General features: G+C 37.6%; 2 protein-coding genes across 6 annotated transcripts in view; one reads left to right on the plus strand and one right to left on the minus strand.

Moving 5' to 3' along the window:
• The window catches only part of pigm (phosphatidylinositol glycan anchor biosynthesis, class M), an 82,338-nt gene that overhangs the window by 31,840 nt on the left and 26,532 nt on the right, over window positions 1-23,966 (plus strand). For 2 of the 4 annotated variants that reach the window (XM_054764858.1, XM_054764859.1), the window contains exon 10: window positions 10,014-10,113. The exons of the other annotated variants lie outside the window; for them this stretch is intronic. The gene's annotated coding sequence lies outside the window, so the exon portion shown is untranslated. The remainder of the gene's footprint in view (window positions 1-10,013; window positions 10,114-23,966) is intronic. 4 annotated transcript variants of the gene reach the window in all.
• Window positions 1-23,966, minus strand: part of ahrra (aryl-hydrocarbon receptor repressor a) — an 82,119-nt gene that overhangs the window by 16,024 nt on the left and 42,129 nt on the right. For both annotated transcript variants that reach the window (XM_054764837.1, XM_054764838.1), the window contains one exon: window positions 2,203-2,321. In XM_054764837.1, the coding sequence (XP_054620812.1) occupies window positions 2,203-2,321 (119 nt within the window). The remainder of the gene's footprint in view (window positions 1-2,202; window positions 2,322-23,966) is intronic.

A 23,966-nucleotide genomic window follows, 5' to 3' on the forward strand; every position in this document is an offset into this window, starting at 1 on the left:
TTGTTCGTCTCAAACCGACACACGCCCATTTCACCGTTGAGTAGTGATGGGCCGTTTGCGAACGAAACAGCTACGTTCACAAAGCACGGTATAATGCTCAATTGTTTTTATTTAAATTTTCTTTATCCGATCTTTTATTTTCACATTAACAAACAAATGCGACTTGTCAAAGTGCACAGGAGGTGACGTGCATGTGCAAAACCATGTGTTTAGGGGAGTAAACATTGCCTCAATTTGTGCTCTCCTTGGCACATTTGTGGCAATTTCAAGAAATTTGTGCAACGGGAGTCAACATTTTCTTAATCAAATGATTTTGCGTAGGAGATTTAGAAGAAAGACGGCAAGACTTTTGGCTATGGCAGTTTGTGGGAAACCTGCTGCGATGTCTGTTCCGAGGAGCGTATGGGTGGATGTCAGAGCTAGGAGTGGTGGGACATTGATGTGAGCCGCTTCCCTGACATGTTTTTTAAAATAATTTTCGGATTACAAGAATACCGGCCTGAGTCGCATTTGAAAAAAACGTAATTGTACGGTGAAATAAATCAGATACGAGACACATGAGCAAAAAAATCGTGATTGATCTGCAGTGTGAACGTAGCCTTGGAGTCGGCTCTTAGAAGTGAACTATTTGTTGTTGTTTTTTCTTGTCTTTTTTTCTGTTAAAGCCGTTGGTGAAAGTGTGTGATGCCGTGTGTGAGGCACTTCGTTATTGCAATAATTAGCAATAACTGTTATTCGGAGGCTGCTTTTTCTCTTAGTTTTGCACATTTTTGTAATTGGTTGATGTTGTGTTGTTTCACTGTAAATAGTTGGATATTTTTGTTTGAAGAACCAGTTCCTTTAAAAGAGCCGAAATTCCCATCACTACCATGTAGTGGTCACACTTCTGCCTTTATCCCTGCCGACTCATCACACAAGCCCTCCAAACAGCTGTTTTCGGCTATGCCATCTGGTAACAGGGTGCTAACGGAGTTGGCTGAACTGAATACAGGCATTTGCTACGCCAACTAGCGGCTCGTAAACCGACTTTTAGCTCACAATTTAAAGAAAAAAATCCACCAAGAGACGGCTTGAAACCTGGGACACTCGTATGTTAAGGTACCACTGTAAATTCAACTAACCCATAACCACTAACCCCCGGCACTGTAACCCAAACCCTAAAGTATATCCATGTTTCATTTCTATAAGAAAAGAATAAGATAAAATAAAGAAAAGATAAAAAATAAGAAAATAAGAAAATAAGAAAAGATAAAATAAAAAAAAAATGCTAGCTGAAATGTGAGGCCTACTTACTTTTGTGAGATACTGTGTACCGAAAGTATGTATTATCATATCTCACATCAAATATACACAAACGCAACGAAAAGCGGCAAGCGCACGAATGGTGACACACGCACAATCTCTTGTCCCTCTGCGGCATCATCATCATCCCCTCAGCGTAACAACTAATGCACAGTTTGCGAGGAGGCCCTCGTGCAGGTTGAGTCACGCAACGGGAGGCGGCGCATCACTACGGTCAATCTAGTCTTTTGTTTGCCATCCTATTGAGACTACCTAACACGTTAACAGAAGCATCAGTGGCTCAGCTCGCCTCTGCGTGTGTGTGAGCGCTCATAGTTGTCGGGCTGTGATCAGTGTCATCATTAGGATACTGCACGTCAAACAGTGATTTGATTTATCAACAAATACGCTTTGCTTGGTTTTGTGTGCTAATGTCCACGGACAAGCGAAGCTGCGTGTGTTGATTATTTGAATTAATGATGAGTTAAATGAATATATGCATTATTCTAATTTGCACTTAAAGGTTGAAGGTCAAGTGGCAAAAAAACACGTCTTGGGATTCCGTTGATTGGTGTTGACAGGCTGGGTGTCGTCCTTACGCTCGTTTTTTGCTCACTTTCACACACGCACACATGTGCATGCAGACCAATATTCTCATACAATCACACACACACGCACCGACATGTGTGAGTCCCCAGCGCCTTCATCAGCTCAGACACTCCAGTCTCATCCATATGTCACGCTACACCGCAAACCAGGCAAAAGAGGTCAGGGCATAGGGCGAAGGTCTCTCACACGCACACACATGCACACCCACACACACAAATTGTCCCTCCCCATTCTTCAATTAACTCAGAATTCATCTCGCGCATCACGTAAAGTTGTGTACAGTGTTACACGATCGCCTTTGTGATGTCTTACCTCCAAGAGGAGGCCACTTTCATTGACGGCGGTGCCTGTTGGAATGCTCTCTTTCCTGGGTTCAGGGTTGGAAGATGCAGCGTTGATGATGTGCTTCCTCGGCGTCTTATCTTGGTTCGCTATGACATTGAGGGGAAAAAAGGAAGAACACATACAGTAAAACAAACAGTACAATACAGTACAATTTTCATTGAAGCGGACAGTAACAGGCCACTTTATTAGGTACACTTATATCGTTCAGATCTAACAACCTTGCATACATTCACCATGCTTGGTGAGAGAAGTATTGATTCATCAATATTTGCTGTGGAAAAACACTGCAAACTATAATAATAAACAGCTGTTATTGTGTGAGTGCAATTTGGAGAGGTATCATATTGATAATAAAAGAATATATATGGACAACTTTGTCTATAAATAAGCATCATATTGGTTGTCAGTACAGATAAGACCAAAAATTATTCAAACTCTTGCCAAACTTTGTTAAATTTTGACTTTCAATCTTCCAGCTGAAAAAAAAACCCCACCATAAATTGGCAAGAGGTATTTTCATTGCTGTATATACATTACAGTTTCTTACATCACTCAGAGTGCACATGCGGATCATTTGATTGTGCAAGTGTACCGAATGTTGTGGCCTCGCATATGTTACATATCAATCCAGCCAAACAATGCACGACAACAGACTATTAGACTTAATTCTATAATAATTACAATACGTTACACAAGTCAGAAAGGGCATGTGGAAAACGTTAACAGTACAATGTAGTACTAAGTACAATGTGGTAGTAAGTCTGGGTGGTTTTCTCCATGAATGCCAAGCACTAGAGCACGGTGAGCCTAACCTAACAAGACAAAAAGAGTGGAGGATTTCATGACTTTACTGGATTTCTCTCACACGATATATTGACTTGAACATGCAACACTTCCAGGCAGGCAGCAGGCAGCATCTAATACTTTTTAAAATAACACAAAAAACATATTTAATTTTTTTTTTAATTTAATTTAATACAGTATCTGCACTCAGTAAAAACATGACTTTTGCACAGGTGTGCCTTAGGCTGGCCACAATAAAAGGCCAACCTAAGGCACTCCTGTGCAACAATCATGCTGTCTGCATATGCCACACCCGTGAGGTGGATGGATTATCTTGCTCACTGACAGATTTGTGAAAAATATTTGAGAGAAATACTTGTACAGGTACAAATATACTGTACATACTGTAAATACATACACATACATTACTACGAAATAATATAAAAGTAATATATAGGTATAAATATCAATATAATATATTATTAAGGCATCAGATAAATAAAGGCAATAAAACCACACAAAAAAGGCAGCATCTAATATTTCACAAGACACATTTCTTCAGTACGAACAATGTCCCCGTGTGACCTGAAAGTGGGCTCCTTCGGCCCCTGGCACTATTGTTCTCACCCTGGAAAGAGAAAGAAAGATGCCAAGTGGCAATTCTAATCTTGTGTTAATCTCCTAACACAGGTTACATCCTCCTGCTCTGCCATCTGCTAGAAGATGTAGGTGATACTGTTTTAAACGTATACAACCCCCTATAGGTCTACCAACAGTACTGTCTTTCCAATGCGGTGCAATTAGCCCGCGTGGCCTATGTGGCGTGCAGGATTGTCACATGTGCATATAGGTGACGCGCGTGTTGCGTGTTTGATACATGTTTGCGTGTTTCTCTTATGGGCGTGCTGTCAGGGGGCATGTGGCTCACTCCAAGAGATCAGCCCTTTGCTCCGTCACTCATTGTAGCAGGCACAGATTAGTCACGCAACACACACACACACACACACCACAGCCTCATTATAAAAAAATATGAATGTATGTATCTATATATCGGCAACACCCCACCCCCATCACATAACCCCATTACATCCTCCCCCTTTCAAACTTCTTCCACCCTCTCATCTGTCCTACGACCTCCATCATCCTCATCACCCTCGCTCCAGCTTGACTTTGTTCAAATCACAGCAGGCCATTTACAACCAATTTCATGATGTAGGTAATCTCTAATATGCAACATAAATGTCTTATTTGTGCTTTTTAACCTCCTGAGATCCACAAAAATATTATAACATTAGCAAAGTTAATTGTCATGTAAGTCAACATTACTAATTTCCTTTATGGTTTATCTTTATACCCTTTAAAAGGGTATAAACAGACACACACAAAATGAAAAATAGACTGGGAGGTAAGGTGTCCTCTCCCTTATTGCCCCATTTTTATTTGGGTTCTGCATTCTTATTCAATTTTTGAATGATATTTTCTTTGAAAAAATATTAAAACAAAACCCCCTTCATTCTAAAATTTCTAATTATTATTTTTTTATTATTTTTGTTTTTTTCACTTAGTAAACAGGCTAAAATCAACCCATGTAGATGAACTAAAAAGTTATATATTTTGAAAGAAAGTGTATTATTAGTATTATTTTAGTATTTTTTCAACTTTTGCTGTTTTTTTTTTCAGTTTTCTTGTTTAATTTTTTTTATTGTGCTTCAGGCCACAAATGGCCCCCGGGCCGCACTTTGAACCACTCTGGTATAGGCGGACATATTGTTTATGAATATTTACACCGTGGTTAGTTGTTGCTTTTTATAACTTAATTGGTTCTTTATCTAAAAAACCCGGAAAACCACTGTTGTGGTGTTCTGTAAAACAATTTCTTGGATTACAAAATTGCATTGAGTGACCTTAAAAAATGCGCTAAGTCATTTATAACTGCCTAATCATAATTTATAAAACGTTAGTGGTATAAGCTGCTTGTTTACCCTCGTTACAACCGGTTCATTACCATGTAATTACACTAATTGCTGGTGACTGAATTGCTCATTAGCTCATAATTGCCAGCTAATAAAGTATTCTGTCACCGCCTTAGGTGCAAACATGTACAAACAAACATAGTCAGACAGCCAACACACACACACACACACACACACAGCTATTCTCCTAAATCACTGCAACATCATCCAACTGGTGGAAACCATTGCAGAGGGAAATGAATCAATTAAAGCTCTTTATTTTCCTCCGTCAACGCCTCGCGTGTTTTTGTTTTCCCTCTTACGGCAGCGCTTGGAGAGGATGGAATCAGGAAAGACAAACATGCGAGATGATTAATTATCGGCACAGGCACTTCCTCTGCCAACAATGCTGCCTCTATTCATCTACTCGTGTCTTGAGCTTTGCTTTCCTTGCCTCTGTTTTTTCCCCTGCTGTGGACGGACAAGGAAAAACAGAGAATGTAATGGTCCAAGCGTGAGGTAAAAAGTGACAAGCAACGGGATGTGCTTGCTGTCCAACGTGTCCAGCTTCAAATCTCTCAGGGCTCATTTTTGCAGAATTACCACCGAAAGCAAACACGTGTTAATCACCCACATATTTGCAGAGGGGAAAAGTGATGTGACTTGACCACACATAGCGGTATTGTTTGATTTTACAGCCTACTTCCTACCAATTACATCTAATTTCTCAACCTCCATCCGTTCTTTTCAGCACAAACGCACATCGACGCCCATAATAGCTCAAACAGACACAGTATCAAGACTCTCTCAAGGCAAATCCATGGAATATTATTCAAAGTCAGTGGTCTGATCTCAAGCCAACAGATCAGCGGTTTCCAAACGTTTTCCTTCAAAGGCCGCGTACAGAAAAATGGTAGAATGCAAGGAGGCCACTTTAATACTCTTTCTCTTGTTTTTAACACATTCAACTCGTGGACGCATAATAGGTGGCGTAGCGGGATGAAGCAGCCACATAGATGCTCCCTTTCAACTCAGGTGGAAAGTGAAGACTTGAGTCTTTAAATGGTGAAAATCAATCAAGTAAAACCAGACTTATAATCAGTAATGTTCACCATGATTTTGTCATTGTGTCGTCATCTTGTTTCTCATTTGTAAGGTATAAGAAGGCCACCACCACCTTCCTACTGGTGGGAAAAACGCTTGCCTTCAGTCACTCAAATCATCCATAGCCGTTTGGTTGCAGGGAGAAGGGTGAGCCGACAGTGCCAACTGATGCAAAGACACACATCAAGACTTTGAAATGCCAAAACAGGCCTGAGTTTTCCTTCTGGAAGATCAAGGATATTATTTTCAGCTTTCTTGAGGCGTACAAAAACATTGTTTGTGGAATGGTACACATTTTTTGTTGTGCATATGCAGTAGCTAGCAAATTGCAACTGCCGGAGGCCTCGCCTGGCTTTGACTACATTTGTCTTTGTTGTTTGCTCAACGTGTATATGCATTTTTGATTCACATTCCAAGTTATAAGTTATAAGTAAGTTTCATTACGACAGGGGTGTGGCCTCGAGTCACAATGTGATGCCTTTGGACTTGACTTGACAATATTGTCAGAGACTTACAACTCAACTTGGACTTTGACATCAATGACTTGGGACTTGGCTCAGACTTTATTTTGTTTGATGACTTGAAAATACTTGCCATTTTCAGTGAATGTGTCAAATGTGTCCCCATTCAAAAGCATTCAGCTAACGTTATGTTATTTCCAGCAAGACAACAAATTTTCCCACAGAATCTGCCTCATTGAATGCATCTGTTAACCTTCAATCAAGTTTAAGAACAAACAACAAATGTGTGGATTACATTTCTGTGCAAAATCCTAAATGTCAGCATTCTTTCTGTGACTAAGTCTTGTCATGCTGCTGTTATTTAAAAAGTAAAACAATTCAAAATGCATTCATTGTATTTGTCAAATATAATACAGTGTTGCTTGTTAAAATGGCATTTTATTTGGGAGACACTAAACCGAAAGGACCTGAAAATTTCAAGCCTTTGGACTTGACTCTATCTGTCTTGTCTTGAGCCTTGACTTGGACTTGGATGTCTTTACTTGAGACTTGAGATTTAAAAACTTGAGACTTACTTGAAACTTGCAAAACACTAACTTTCTCCCACCTCTGCATTACATGTTGGACACATTTTTACGGTAAAAAAAAAAAATAAATCAAAATTTTCCCTACTCAGATTTTAGGTTTTGGGGTGATTTCAGACTGGTTTTGCAATGTCACAGAGGTGGGAGCAAGTCAGTATTTTGTAAGTCTCAAGTTTTTAGTCTTAAGTCTCAAGTCTTGAGCTACAGTAAGTCTCAAGTAAAGACGTCCAAGTCGATTCAAGACAAGACAGGTCGAGCAAGTTCAAAATCATGGGCTCGACATTTTTGAGTCCTTACAAGTCATAAGCACAGAGTCTCCCAAATAAAATGTTATTTTAACAATGGAACAATCTACTAAATTTGCAGAATACAATGAATGCATTTTGAATTGTTTGATTTTTTTAAATAAAATAAGAGCAGCGCTGAAAAAGAGTGCTGACATGCCATTCAGGATTTAGTCAGTGGACAGAAATGTAATCCACACCCTCGTTGTTTGTTCAAAAACCTGATTGGACGGTAATAGATCCATTCAATGAGGCAAGGGAAAATATGTTGTCTTGCTGAAAATGGAAAATGACATAATAACGATGACGTTAGTTAAATACTGTTAATGGACGCACATTTTACTCAACACATTCACTAAAAATCTCAAGTGTTTTCGAGTCATCTGACAAAAGTCTGACAAAAGTCCAGAGTCATTCATGTCAAAGTCCAAGTCGAGTTGCAAGTCTTTGATGATAATGTCAACTCGAGTCCAAAGTAAGAACTTTGTAAGAACTCTTACTGTCTGAATACTTAGTTACTGTACTTGTAATTGTAAGTGCAATGATTTTGTATATATATATATATATATATACACAAAAGGCTGAGAGCAGTGGAAGAGGAAGGGAAATGTCTCTGTGGACTCATCGTGTCACTGGCATGCCACTGTGGAGCTAATGGGAATAAAACATCAACGAAATGTTCCACAAAATACTGAAAAACGCAAGGATTAATATTTCAGAACGGACCTTTGTAGTGTACATGAGAGGAATGGCATGACATTATGTTGAGTAGTGCTCAAGTAGGAGTTGCATGACTCGGACTTGTGGCACCAGTGTTTTATAAATCGTGACTACGCATGAGCGCCTGTTAATACTCCAGGTCCGCTCTCTTAGTTCATGCTACCATCCGCAGCAATGTGCAGTGAGGAGCAAAGACAAAAACGCTGGTAGACACAACACCAGCTGCTGCCCGCTTTTAACCCTGGCCTTGTCACTGAGCATGCAACACCAGCCCAAGCAAACAGGTACTTAAGTTAGCATAACACGACATAAACATACATGAGAGTTCATTCATTAATAATTAAACATATTCTACTGTACTGTGCAAAACTCATTTAATTTAAGTTGCAACCACTATCATGCATGCCACGTGACATCCACTTCAAGTAGCAGCAAATGATTAACTCTGCAGGTATTTTACTTTTTCCTTCGCTTATTGTGGCTCATTCAACTCAACAAGGTGTAAGGAAAAGAAAGTAAGCAGACTAATGTTGATTAAGTTGACTTCCTACTCCTACAAAGTGTGTAATTTCTATAAAAAAATGGGTCCATTTATGTCGACATATGTTGTGTTATTGTCCAACAACTGCAACATAACTACTGTCTAGTTACACAGCATTATGTGCACACAGCAACGTCCGGTTCAGTGCAAAGTAAGCTGCAAAATAAAAGGATGGCAGTAATAACATGGGTTCCACCACATAAACTAACAGTGGTTTATTGTGATTATAATCATGATCAACAAATTAAGGGCAAAATCATTCAATGATCTTGAAATTTTTCAAGTTAAAAACTATCATAACTATCAGTATCAGCATCATCAATACTGGATCAATACCAAAATTTGCAGTATTGTCAACACCCAATCATTAAAACAACAATGCAATTTAATAAAGTGTTGTTTTTTGCACAGTATTGGACAATATATATATATTATGCTAATGTGTATATGACCTATATATATATATATAATATTTTTTTTTGGCCCCTGGCACATTTTAAAAATATAATTTAACAATAACAGCAAAAATGAAAGACTAAAGTCAAAATATTAAGAGAAAAAATGTGTAATCTAATGAGAAAATGTTGTAATATTATGAAGACAAATAACGTCATTTTAGTATGATAAAATTGAAATATGCAAGAAAAAACATTTTTTTTTAAGTTGTAATTTCATGAGAAACAAGCAAAACAATAAGGTTGGAATTTTGGGAAAATTAGGTTGCGGAAAAAGTTATAATGAGAAGGGAATAAAGTCATAATTACGAGAAGAACATTTTCAAGAAAAAAGTTTAAATAGTTGGAAAAAAATGAAAAGAAGCTGCTGTAATTTTATTGGAAAAAGTCAAACTATGAAGAAAAAAACGTTGTATTCTAACAAGTAAAAAGTTGTAATTTGATGAAAAATAAATGTCATTTTAGTGGCATAGAGTTGAAATATTAAATAAAAATGTTATTTTCTAAAAGTCGCAATACTGTGAGAACACGAATGAGTCAAAACTAATGTTTAAATTTTTGGAAAATTTGTTTGGGTAAAAAGTTAAAATATGGTGAGAATAAAGTCCTAATATTACAAAAAGAAAGAAAATTTACAATTAATATTTGGAAAATTTGAAAAAACATCAAAAATGGAGAATAAAAGAGCAAAGACAAAAGTTTGTACTAATGATACGTTTTTCACCTATATCACAAAGCTGAGATGCATTCTTTTTTTCTTGAAATACATATAACTTCATAGCATGTGGCCCTTGCAGCCTTTCATTTTTCAGTATGTGGCCCTCAGTGGAAATAGTTTGGACACCCCTGATATATATTATAATACATGGTCAGGCTCTCTCTTCATTTCAGCAGCATGGTGCCATCTTTTGGCAGCTGATGCTCAGCTGTGTGTTTGGCTCTGAAAGAGTCCCGGACTTGAACGTACAAGTCTCCTCCTCGCTACAAGGCTTGCGTGAGTAGAGAAAACACTGTGTGTGCGTGCATCTGCGCGTGTGTGTGTGTGCATATGTGTGTATTCAGGCCGACTTGGCATACAGCCACCTCCTTTGCCTATTCCCGCCCCCTTGTCTCATCTTCTGTGTGTGTGTATATATGCAGCCAGGAAACCCACAGCACACAGAGAGAGAGAGAGAGAGAGAGAGAGAGAGAGAGAGAGAGAGAGAGAGAGAGAGAGAGAAAAAAAGTTGGTCGATCAAGGCCTGGCTGTCACGCGAGCGAGCCGTCTGTCAATCCCTCCCACCCCTTCCTCCTGACAGGCCGCTGGCGGGCGGCCAAGGCCTTGCGTGCAAGCCAGCGAGCCACATTAGCCCATAAAGAATTTCATAATAGCAACAGCTGTTAAATATTGATGACTGCTGGCAAGCGCTCAATGGTGCTCTGTAAAAAGGTTAAGCTTGCACTGTAATGGAAGCTAATACTTCATTATACCACAGATCAAATGTCCCGATCTCACCCTTCACTTCAAATACCAGCCTTACTATTTTCTTGTTTATGCCACACAGAAAAATACTATTTGAACAAAGTTTTCCCCATAGAGGCGGCGGCATTCCACCTTGTATTGTATGTACTCGTAATGCAAAGACTTGCCTTTACAAAGACTGCAATGCTCAGTAGATCCCAGCTCATTCCCAGATTTCTTTTCTCTGCCGTAAATTGTGAATAATTTGGGGGGGGGTTTCAATAGAAAGTGGTTTGATGGCGCTATCTACAGGGGAAAAAGTGCTCCAGCTATGAATTCAGCAGAGTGCAGTGTCTCACAAGTGGATTCACTCAACATTTTCCATCAGGAAGATGCTTTGATAAGATGTGATGCTGTGTACAATATCGAAATTACTGAGATGCACATTGACAGGTTGTGGACATAAGCGGGTTCCACTGCACGGATATCGTCAATGATTTATAATCATGAGACGGATACTTAGCTAGGTGCCCCTGCAAAGACGTTGTGCTTAATAAATTAGTGCTGTTTTGTGGTTGACTACTGGATTAGTCCAACAATAGACATATTTAACCAAATGTTAGATATTATTGGCCTAAATTAAGCATTTTGAAGCATAAAAATGGCTAAATTAATGAAAATAGAAATATGCAGCATTCAAAGACATGATATGTAGTTTTCTACACTAGTCTCTTGGTGTCAGTAACGTTACATTGATGAGACAACAGCCATGGCTATTGTGTGAGTCTACGTCTACGTATTATTTATGTCTAATGTGTCTTATTTTCTGTTATTATGTCTACTATATTGGGTAAAATGAGTGTAAAGGTTACTATATTTATGTTATTTCATGTCTAGAGGGTTTAATAAAGTTAAAAACTGTATTTAAAAGATCGTAAACAGGTTTTCTATGCTCTAACTACAATATTCCATTTATAAATAAGAACTCCTACTTCGCCAAAATTCACTTATTATGGTACTGTCTGGAACCAATTAACCGCGATAAACCAAATTTTGCAATGATTCCTGACATTTCAAGTCAACTTTTGGGGTTTATTAACAGCGCCACCAGGTGGTGTATTTGCCAGAAAAATGATAGTGCAGGCAACACAGTGTGGGTGCCTGTTTTGCCAAATTTTCACCCTTTTGTTTGCAGTGGTTCAGGAGTAGAAGAGTTAGTTCTCATTTTTAACAGTGTTGTCATTAACTGAATAGCCATCCATTGTTGGCCAGAAGTGAGACAAAACCTGGATTGTGTGTGCATTGCACTGCCACAATGAAAGGGAAGCGACATTAGGACAAAGATCTCCCAAAAATGGAAGTGCTGTACACTCGATTGTTTGTACTTCTGTCTTTTGGTCAACGAGCAGATACTAATCACGCTATTGGACAGGAAGAATAATGTGAGCCACGTGCAATGGCCACAATATGAGGTATTATTTATAACGCTAATACTCCCAACACTGCTAATGTATTGCATGTGTAAATCAGCCCTTCTGCAGCATATAATCCCATCTGAAATAAAGACCACGACTTGCTGTGGCACATATGAGTTATACGAGCACATACAGTAGTTCGTCTGCTGTGAAAATCGGTTGTCCGATGAACTCATTGCCAACAAACATATGCACAACCAGCTAAGGGTTTGTCAAAACAAACCTAAATTAAGCTTGTCAAGCTTCGACAGAAAAGGAACCACAACATGAGGCCAACACGGTGCAATATTTATACAGGCAATTAGAAAAAGCAACAGAATGAAAAAGGACGGCGGCTTCAGGAGAACGCTGAATCGGTGGCATTCAAGCACGTTGCGTGAGATGAGGCTGTTACACAAGAAAGCTTTTCATTTTGAATATACCCAAATGAACACTGGATTTCTAATTACAGACGAGAAGACGGTCCTTCCTTCCTTCCACCAGCAGTCTCACAGCCCCTCAGCCTGCTCAGTGGGGGTGAAGTGAGGATACAAACGCCCCTGATGAGTCACTTTATTATTCCACATATGTGGCGCCCAGAGGAAACATGACAATATACATGTACACACACTCACAAAGCAATGTACACAAAGCACACTAAGAGGAAACGCCATTGTTTGGCTTGCTCCCGTCTGCACTTTCACCTGTATATTTATCTCAAATTTAAATATACAATTGTTCAATTCCAAATTTGACCATTTTCATGTGCATGCATACCTTGCTTGTGTGCTTTGCTTTGTCAGCCTCAACCAGACATTTTAAAAGGAGAAGACTATTCACTCACATGCCAAACAGCAAGATTCCATTGTCATTTAGGGTGTACACACTATACCACTCATACTGTGCCTGGGCCCACATAACACCCCTCTCTTTCCTAACTTTCCCACTTTTGGCACCATTGGAAGAGCCGGCATGATCCCATACACGCGCAAAACATAGTGGTGTCAAAGAATCGCTACTTAATGATAACTGAGACAATTCGAAATATAAATAAAATACATAGATTCAAGTTAATCCAAAAGTGAAACCCACAGCATGCTCAGCCCGCAACTACATTCATATGCATAATAAAGACGTCATTTAATTCCTGCCGTCACTCCTCTTGTAAAAATTAATGACAGCAGCAACCTGACGCCAAATAAGACTGTAAATAATCCACAAAGTTTTGAAAATTGCACTAATACAGCAGAATACAACGTGAATACAACGTTGGACAGCAGCAACAGCCTTGTGCAAAATAAATAATCAGAGCAACTCCAAGTAAGACTGATAATAGTCCACAGTGTCATAGAAACTGTAGTAATTCAGCACAACAGAACATGTCATTTAATGAATGCAATCGTTCCTCTGTGGTTAACTTCTTTTCGCACTTGGATGACAAGAAACAGTCTGTGATGCAAGTCACCTATGTCATTAAAGCCGAGACTGATTTATTCTTTTGCACTGTACACTTTTAACAATGTTCGAAGCTTGTCTTGGTTAATGGCAACATTTCAGCCTCAGCAGCATCTGTATCCTTTAATTTCTGCACATGCAGCACTTTTGGACACTTCTGACGTAGCATTTTTCTTATTGTGCATGTAAAGATGATGACTAATTACAGTATAGGGTGTCCTACAGGCAAATGTGCATATATGATACAACTATATATTAAATGTTTCATTTAATATAGAAAATCTAATTAAACTATATAATACAAATATTTTCTTACTTTTGATGTGATTTAATAATTGTAATATATTTTTATTTATATTAATATATAATACTATATTTTTGTGTTATGGCATTTATATTTTTGTAATTTATTAAATATTATATTAACTAATTAATAATGCTCAATATATACTGTACAATGAATTTAATATATATCATCAAAATAAATACTATAATATATTAATGATTAATATTATTTATTAATTATTAACAATCGATTATTACATAATTATTTTATTAAATAAGTATGTACATTATATACATTATTATATACATGTAATGTTTTTAATTTAATGTATATGTAATTTAAATATAAATATGTTATTTCAAATTTAATATGTCAATTTTAATATTTAATATTGTATTATATAATTATATATATTATACAATATTTGTATGGCAAAATATTTTTATGTGTACTTTCTATTTTTTTATTGTTTTAAAATATTTTATTATAATATTATATAAATATGTAATTCAATTGCCATACACGGTACAGAATATAACTTTAAATCGATCGTAAGATTTGTTCTTCATGTTTGTGATATGACAAATATAAAACCAATCAATATGAGAAGGCACACTTAAGGAGAAGCAATCACGTGTTTGCATGGTTCAACTATAAATAGTAGTGCTGTTTTCATGCGAAGGCCTGTGGTTTGCGTCCCTCTGAGCAAGTCGACTGACATACCTTTTATCTTTTTTTTGCCTACGTATAAGCCACTCTTCGTCAATTATCACTCACTTTGTGGTCACAGTAAACACTACATTCAACAGGTTTTTATGGGGGAAAAAAAAAAACAACCCAGCCAGCCTTTCAAAAAAGTTAATTTCACGAGTCATCCTGTCTCCTGTGAGCCACTTTGGGGGGGGGGAACAACTAATGCAGCTGTAACACGCAATAATGCTAAGGAAATGTTAGCCGTGCAACATTTCACGACTACTTCTTGTAGTGTTTTGGCAAGCATGCGAGGCTACTGCGAATAAAACATATGTACTATGTAAAGCACACCCGGCAAGTAACACACGCACACGGTGAGGCCCACCAACGTGTAATTAAATGGGTGTGAGGTGGTTAATGCGTCAAGGGTTGAGGGGGATCAAGTGATCGCCGTGATGCTGATCATGCTTTATGTATGAATGCCATTAACTTGTCAGTTTGATGCTATCTGAGGTGTTGTGTATCCACTGTGTGTGTGTAGGCAATCTGTGAAGCAGGTAATCTAGGGCAACAGTGTGATATACAGTGGAACCGCTTATGTCGACCCCTCTTACGTCGACAACCTGTCTATGTCGACCAACTCATAAAGTCCCGGTCCACCATGTTCTTGTTAGTAAAAAAAAAAAAAAAGTGTCCGCTTACGTTGACATTTTGTTGCCACAAAATGAGATTAATTTGATTTCAGTGCATAAGTGTCACATCCTTACAGTTTGTTTCATTGTCGTTCCACTATATGACTGTGAGAAATGTACCATTTTTCCAGTTAAAGGCCAAACTGTTTCAGGGTGAATGACTTTCCTTGGCATCAACCTGTCAGCTTCCCTTAAACGTCAGCCGCTCGCCTCCTGCGGCTCACGTCAACAATATCACACAACAGTTTGGCCTCTGAGAGAGCTAATTCATTAAGTGACACGCTAACCCCACTGTAATCTGATTATCTTTCTCCCAACACCTCATCCCTGTTTGTTGCAGGGCATTATAGGAGCAAACCGAGCAAATATCAATTGTGATGTTGCTTGAGAATTGATTACGATGGTCGTAAATGTCTGTTTACTAAGAAAACCCAAACTTTTTCATGATTGTTTTAATTCATTGTCATTAAATACCATCATAATATTATATCAAATAATAATATATAAATTTGTCATATTGTTTTTCTGTGTTAGATGGAGGGGATTAGGGTTACATATTGTTTACACTATTTGTGGGTGTATACTGTAATAGGTAAAGGGGCAGGTCAATTTGATTTAATTTCACATTTTATTTTAATTTAATTTAATTATGCTATAGTACATCATAATTCAATATAATTGTTCTCATACAAAATTTTAAATAGTCACAACCTCAGTAATTTTAGAGGGGGCGGGCGTATATTATTTCCAGATATTTAAATGAGTGCTCTGGATAATTTAGTCTCTAATAATTTGGCTGTTTCTGAAGCAGCGAACAGTTAAAAACTTCAAGGTGTCATATTACTTGTGCCATTTTGGTTTAATTTGGATGAGTGAGGTGTAGAAGAGTGTTGGTCAGTTTTGTCCATATCGTGACTGTCCACTTCACATTCTCCCCATCTGTGCCCCTTGCATGTCATCCCAACAATCTAATCCCGCTCCGTTTATACTAACAGTCCGATCACTACATTTGGCACAGGGAGGCGCTACGTGTGTGTGTGTGTGTGTGTGTGAGTGTGTGTGCGCGTGTGTGTGTATGTGTATGTGTGAGAGAGAGAGTGAAGGATATTGGGGGTGGAGGGCTTGATGGGAAGTGATCGTGGGATCACGCGAGCATGCTAAAAGAGGCAAAGTCAGCGGAGAGTCACGCATGGCGAGGCTTTACTGTACTGTAGATGCCACTCAGTCGGCACTTTACTTCCTGGCATCTGTTGTTAGCGTGATGCTGACAACATACACCGTGCATACAGTACATGCACATTTGTGTGCGCTTTGTTTCATAGCAAACCTACTCAAGCATTTAAAAATGTTGTCATTTTCATTACTTTAATATTTATACTTTAATACTGTTAATTAATTGATTATTAGGTATAGTATTAAATATATTATATTATACACTATTATATTATACAATTAGAAAATATATTTGCTATTTTTTATTTAATATATAATACAAAAAATATACATAATTATTATATAATAATATATATTATTATATTTTCTTCATTAACTGTATTGATTTTAATATATTTGCATTTATATTATTATAATATGTTTATGTTTTCATAGTTATAGTTTCAAGTATTTTAAACAATTAAAATAAGTATTATTATATTAATAAAAAATATTAAACATTTATTTTATATAAATATTGTAAATAAATAATAGAAATATGTTCTTATTTTTAATTTCATTTGATTAATTTCAATTTTTATCAATATATATTTTTTTAGTATTTTTATTTGGAAAATTATGCCACTTTAAGTATTTGTAATACGTTATTATTTATTTTATTATTCCATGTTCTATGAATGAATTAATTAGCCTGATTATTATTTATTACTATACAATTATGAATATATTATATTAATTATTATATAATTGATACATACACAAAACATAAATGTTATTTTTAATTTAATGTATTAATTTTAACATATTTTATATTATATATGATTTTCTTTGAACAGTTATTTAACCGTCATTATTGTTCACTATTTATGTATTTCTTTAATATTATTAGTTAATTTGTCCTGAATTAAATTACACGTTTTTCATGTAATGTACTGCATGTATATTATGTATGTACCACCCTGTACATAATGTAAAGGAGTGATTCATATTTACTGAGCTGGTATGAAGGAATAACAAAGATGACCAAAATCCTTCACGCTTGAGAATGTAATGCAGCTGTTTGGAATTTGGGTCAAACAGGTTTTTTTTTTTTTTTTTCAGAAAACTTCAAGTGAAATTACCTTAGAAGCAAGTAGCATCCCAGCTGTTGGGCCGCCAATGGATATTGCATAAACTATGTTATGGCGATAACTGAAAAATATGCTGACACAAGTTTTATGAGCATATGGGTGTTATTACTTGCCTCTCGCTTTAAGGTCAGAGGGGTTATTTTTCTTTAGCTTTGCGCGTGACTAGAAACAATCCATTAGTGTGCTTCTATTTGTCTAAGGGACCAAGAATGTTAGGCTCGTACTTGATGATTGATGAAGAATATGCACACTGGATGAAAATCTAATCTTTGTGTAGCATGTGGTTTGAGGAAGTGCAATAGTATATGGCTACGGTAAACGTCTTGGTTTATATTAGTAAAAGAAAAAGAATAAAGATGTGTAATAGTAAACTTAATAGAGTTGAATGTTAAGTAATAAAGCATAAATACATTAATAAATTAAAGTTGACAGAATAAATAATTGTTAATAAATAAGTTCAGAACGTATTATAGTAATGCCGTAATAGTAATAGTAGTAATGTAGTAATAGTATATGTACGTACGACACAATGGATCCCCGCACATTCACGATTCAGTGTTCACAGCCCCGCAAATTAGCATATCTTTTCTCCAAAAATAAACAGTTTTTTCCCCACAGAAAACCCATTTAATTTATCGTAAATGGGTCATCATTTACAAATATATGTGATAAGACATTTAAAATCAACATGTTGTACAGGTACATGTACCACAAAAAAGCCCACAATTTTTACACGTTTGTCTTTAAGCTTCACTAGTGATGTTTTTTTCATCAAGCGCTGAGATTTTGCACTTTGTTCCATAGTCCTTGAACGCACCTTAGTTGCTGCGACATAAAAGTAAACTTCTACACCGTCCATCCACACCTGTCGACATGTGAATTGAAAAATAAGGAATATCTTCAGAAAGAATAGGAGAAAATGAGGGGAAAATAAATGAAATTCTGATCTTCCGCAAGAATTTCCACCAGCAGAAACCAGAAGCCTATTCAGTGAGATTTAGCTGTAGAGGAATGATACTAGGCTAAGTGTTGTTAGCTTTCAAACGGTGCCAAGTTTGTAGCGCTAGTGTTTTATTTCATGAAATTATTCATGACATATGCCGGTGTCTGGCTGTTTGCTTTTTTGGACATTTGCCCATTTAAGTTCTTGTGGTTTGAATTGTCTTCTGTTTTCCTGTAATTGATTTCGTTGAGCTTTTAGCAGACTTTCTTCCGTTTACGTGGCTGTGTAGCATGTGTACTTTGATACAAGTAAACTGCAATCGCGCTGCCCCCTGTACTGGGGTCTTGCGTTTTTTCAAGGTCAACTGTACACTCCTGGCCTAAACATTCTTAACCATGAAACATTTCATTTGTTTGTTTATTGAAGTACCTCAAGCAGCTGCACACAGTTGTGAACTTGTTCATACAAGCAGTTAGTATCAGTAAAGCGCGGTAATTAATAGAAAACACATCCATGGTTTCATACATGCATCTTGAATGAAAACAATATGCTCTCACGCTTTGAAATGATATCATAAATATAGTGTTTATGGCATCTTATAACATTATAACATAGCTTTGCATCCCTTTAAGTAAATAGTCGGCTTTTAAAGGGCATCAAAGACATTTTCCCCAATTTAAACAAATGATGCAATTTCCAGGCTGTGAAACCACAGAAGTCAAAGGGATGAGAAGAACACATGTTTTTTTTTTTCCTGTTCCTTTACACTACGTCACTATATAGGCAGGCATACTCGGCTTGTGGCTAATTTATGAGCGGCACTGCAGGAATGCCCGGGCAAAATAGATCCAGGATGTTTCCTACAGGAGAGGCTTTTTGTGCTTTGGGGGACAGAAATATCAGCAAAGAGATTGTGGTCACATCTCCTCGTGCAATTTATATTTCAATAGATCAGTTGGTCAATTTAGACGGGATGTCAACATGTACGTTATTTGTCTGGAAAATAAAAAATAAAAAGGGAAGAAAAATATTGATCACTATTCTTATTTGGAAAAACATGTAAGCTGTAAAATACAATTACATCCTTTCATTTTCTTTGCTGCTTATCTTCATTAGGGTCGCGGGCGTATGCCGCAGCCTGGACTGGTCGCCAGCCAATCGCAGGGTACATATAGACAAACAACCATCCATACTGTTGGGCAATTTAGAGTCGCCAATTAACCTAACATGCATGTTTTTGGAATATGGGAGGAAACTGGAGTACCGCACGCACGCAAAGCAAACGCCACACAGAGATGCCAAAGCGGAGATTCGAACTCAGTTCTTCCCGATCTCCTGACTGTGTGGCTATCATGCTAACCACTAAAAAATATATAGTGAAGCAAAACTATAAAATTCAATATAATAATTCTAAACATGCTTATTATTTTTGAAAATTACTAAAAAAAAATTTTTTTGCAGAACTTGTTTGAGTCGAGAGCTCCTCTATGTCGACCAACTCATCAAATCCTGGTCCACCATGTACTTCCTATTACTAAAAAGTGCCCGCTTAAGTCGATGTCAGCCTCCATGGTCGACTGCTTTTGACATTAAATTTCCGACCCAGTGTGGTCATTTCTATTAAAGAAAAATCATAATTTTTGTATTGTTAACTTCATTATTATTGCTAAGCAGCATGAAATGACAGCAACATAGCTACTGCCTTGTTACACAGCATTAAATCATGCACACAGTGACTTCCTTTTCAGTGCAAAGTAAGCTTCAAAATAAAAGCTGGCGGTAATTACCTGGATTCTACCACCGTGTTAAAATGTTCAGTTTCCAAGTATTTCAATGAGTCCCCGGTAAAGGGTTAACAAGGTTGGGCCTATTCTTTATTCTCACACAAACACACACGCACACACACGCACACACACGCATACACATATGCATGAGGCCAAGTGTAATGTACTACAACCGATTGAAGTGGGTTGGCCTGTTGTGCTGAGGATAGCGTGAGAGGCCCTAATGTGATGTGTCAAGCCCAGCAGTAGCTGGCCATCAAGAAATGTGCGCCCTGCCAAGTTAAACCCTTTAAAAAGTCAAAAGGGATTGGCACAGAGGAGAAGAGACACCTGTAGAGTAGAGAAGACATAACAGCGTTTCAGGGAAAATTAGAAGGAAGACATTAACAGTCACCGTCACAAAAACATCCCAAATTCCCGTCCACTCTACCGATGCCCATTTTTAGTGGGGCAGGGAATGGCACAAAAGCTCCGCGGTCAGCCGATCTATTTCCACAGTGACACCAGTGATTATTACCAGCAACACAAAGCCATTTAGTGCTGACAAAACACTTTTGTATCTGCCCGCAGTGGTTAAGCTGAGCCAAGAGGACACCTGACGTGTAACTAGAGACATGGCGCTCCTACTGTGCTTTAATGTTTAAGTAACGCTGCTAATATAAATGTAGCTGGCGGAAAATGAAGGGGCAGACGCATGTATGCTGAGCTCTAACATGCCAGTGTAAAACACACACTCAGCAACGGTAAGTAATAATACAGCTTGTTTGTGCTTACATAAGCAAAACATCCGCATGACAGCATTATGGCTTGACATAGCAACAGTATAATTGCTATAATTTCATTTAATAACTTCAACATTCTTTGTGCTGACACCCATTGGTCAAATTATTAATCGATCTGACTTTTGTATTTTGGGATTGGGAAACTCAAACCCGTGGGTCTTTGAAACTCGGGTCTTCACCGAGCACCCGTGAGTCAGTGTAACTTGAATTTTTGTCAACCCATGACTCACTGAAACTCGAGTCTATGTCAGCTCGTGAGTCACTGAAACCTGAGTTTTCATCAACTTGTGAGTCTGTAAAACTAGAGTTTTCTTCAAACCCATGAGTCTGTGAAATTCGAGTCTTCGTCAAACCCATGAGTCAGTGAAACTTGTGTCTTAATCAAACCCGTATGTCAGTGAAACTCGAGTCTTTGTCGAGAACCCGTCAGTCAGTGAAGCTTGAGTCTAAGTCCAGCACCCGTGAGTCTGTGAATCGGTTATACAGTATTGTCCACTCCTACCACACAGCAAAGACAGACACTATTCTATTTATTACAAACCTGTGTCTGATCCAAATGATTTGAAGTTTTTAGTGAAAAGTACATTTGATGGTGTTGTTAATGGAGCTCATCAACACACACTGTAGGGACTCAGACGTCTTATCCCATAACAGTGTGTGGTCTCGTCATTCCGGCTCGATTTCCACTGTGGCCGCTCAGCTTCAAACAGACGACTATAATCTGTCCGTTCTCGTGGAGGCACATCTTGTTTGAGACTGGAACGCCATGCAGTTAAAAATTCACTGTTCGTCTGAGATGTTTTTGAAAGGTTTGCACATGGTGACCGAGCTTTATCATCAGTGGGGCAAAATAAAACCCATGCAGAAAGTGGACAGAATGGCATTAGTTGCGGTAATACCCGACCGTGATAAGTTAATTTCTGCTTTTCCTTATTTATAAATGGTTAGAGCATAGAAAACCTGTTTACAACCTTGTAAATACAGTTTTTAACATTATTAGAGCCCTCTACACATAAACTAACACCCCATAATCACTTTTACACTCATATTACCCACTATAGTAGACATAAAATAAGACATAAAGGACATGAATAAGACTTGTGTGCTGCTTGTGTGTGTGTGTTGCTGTAAATGTGTTCCGATGCCAGCTGAGTGTTTGATGAAGTCTGGTGCTTGTGTGTCTCACCGAACATTACAATAACATAACCTAGTTAGCCATGTTAATGTTTGAAAATGCTTAATTTAAAAAAAAACATGCAAAATGTACTAACATATGCATAATAGACTGCATTCAACCGGGAAACAGCATGATTTATTAATTTATGTGTTTTTTTAAATACTGTGATAGAGTAAAGCCGCAAAGTGGCAAGGGATGACTGTATAGGCAACAAGTATGGGAATATGGCCGAACATACAGTAAACGTACATGTACATACTGTACTAAAACCAGTAAAAACAAAAACAAGTCCACAAACTATGGAACTTTAAAAAGTCACATTTTGGCTTATTGTTTTCTTTTTGTAAAAATGATTGGAAAAAAATGATGATGACATTGTTTGTGAAGAACATTTGAATTTGAAGTTGATGGTGTAGTAATTTAGGAAGTAGTGTATTTCCCATGCTACCAGCCAAAAGTCAAACCAACAAAGAAGAGGTTGAAGCTGATTTTTTTATGAGTTGAAAAGGCAGAAAGAGAGTTGAAGAAAAAGACAAGCCGAGCAGAGAGCTGTCATAAAAAGTCTTTTTTTTTCCCACAGGACAATAAAACATGAAGGGAGAAGAAGGTCCTTTGTGGCTCCACTGTATGGTAGAGGACAGTCAGTGGGAGCTCCAGATGTGAATCAAACAGGCTTCAACTTTCAATGTTTTCTTTTTCTTCGTGGTGAAGAAGATTCAATGCAGTCTGACCTTCAATACGTGACACGAGTTTTAATTGCACAGCTAAACGTGCAACCTCCACGATCAGTGTATTTTGGAAAGGACAAAGTGAACATAACAACCAACAATGCTCAATGGGAGCCTTCTATTGTGTGCAGATCATGCATATCCTGTCTAATATCCTGTCTAAAGACTCAGCATATTACTTGTAACAGTGTTGGATAAGTAACTTCTTGCAATACTGTTGTTACATTTGACAGTAATTATAGTAGTCATATTACTGTCACTGAGTGATAATGCATGACACGACTTTTGCATGACTTTCACAACTATAATGCCATATACCAGTGGTAAAATGGGACAAAGAGTCATTCTTACTGTGACGTGTATTTATTTGTGCACATGCGCTATGTAACATCATTGGCATGTAGATCGACCGAAGACTGCATGAACAATAGCTGAAAAGCTGACAAAAATGCAAAGCTGAAACAGAAACCGTGCAGCCGAAGAATAAATGCAGACTTAAGTTGTGAAATATTGGGTGGTGTTACAAATATACAGCTTTGCATTAGATGATAATCCATACCGCTTATACAGCGGTGCGGCTAATTTATGGCTAAATTCAAACTTTGTGATATGTCCTTTACTAGAACTACTACTAATTCTTTACTACTAACTACTACTAATACTGTGGCGCTCGTGAGTCAGCGAGGAAACGATAGCTCTTTCTTTGGCAGGAGCCAATCACGAGCTATCAGTGCACTCACAACAAGTTTGTCAACCCATGGAAAATTGCAGGAGGTCATTATAGATAACAGTATAACAGTCTGACTCACTGTTATCTTACTATGAACACTAAATTCATCACACTTCAACTTAACACTCAAAATGTATACCTGACAAATATACAAACATGTACCAATATGAGTTTCAAACTGGAAAAACAACTCTTTTAAAGTTTTCCCTTAATCCATTGCATTTGATTAACTGCATTTATTTGGAGCGCTGCAATGACGTCAGCCTCCCTCTGGGGTCTGGGCTTTGGGCTCCTCTGGCTCCCTCTGGTGGGCAGAGGCAGTATTAGAGTGCCAGCCACCATTTTCTATGCTGTTTGTCCACTGATTAAATGCTTTGTT

The sequence above is a fragment of the Dunckerocampus dactyliophorus genome, chromosome 21, assembly GCF_027744805.1.
Source record: "Dunckerocampus dactyliophorus isolate RoL2022-P2 chromosome 21, RoL_Ddac_1.1, whole genome shotgun sequence".
In the NCBI taxonomy this organism is placed as follows: domain Eukaryota; kingdom Metazoa; phylum Chordata; class Actinopteri; order Syngnathiformes; family Syngnathidae; genus Dunckerocampus; species Dunckerocampus dactyliophorus.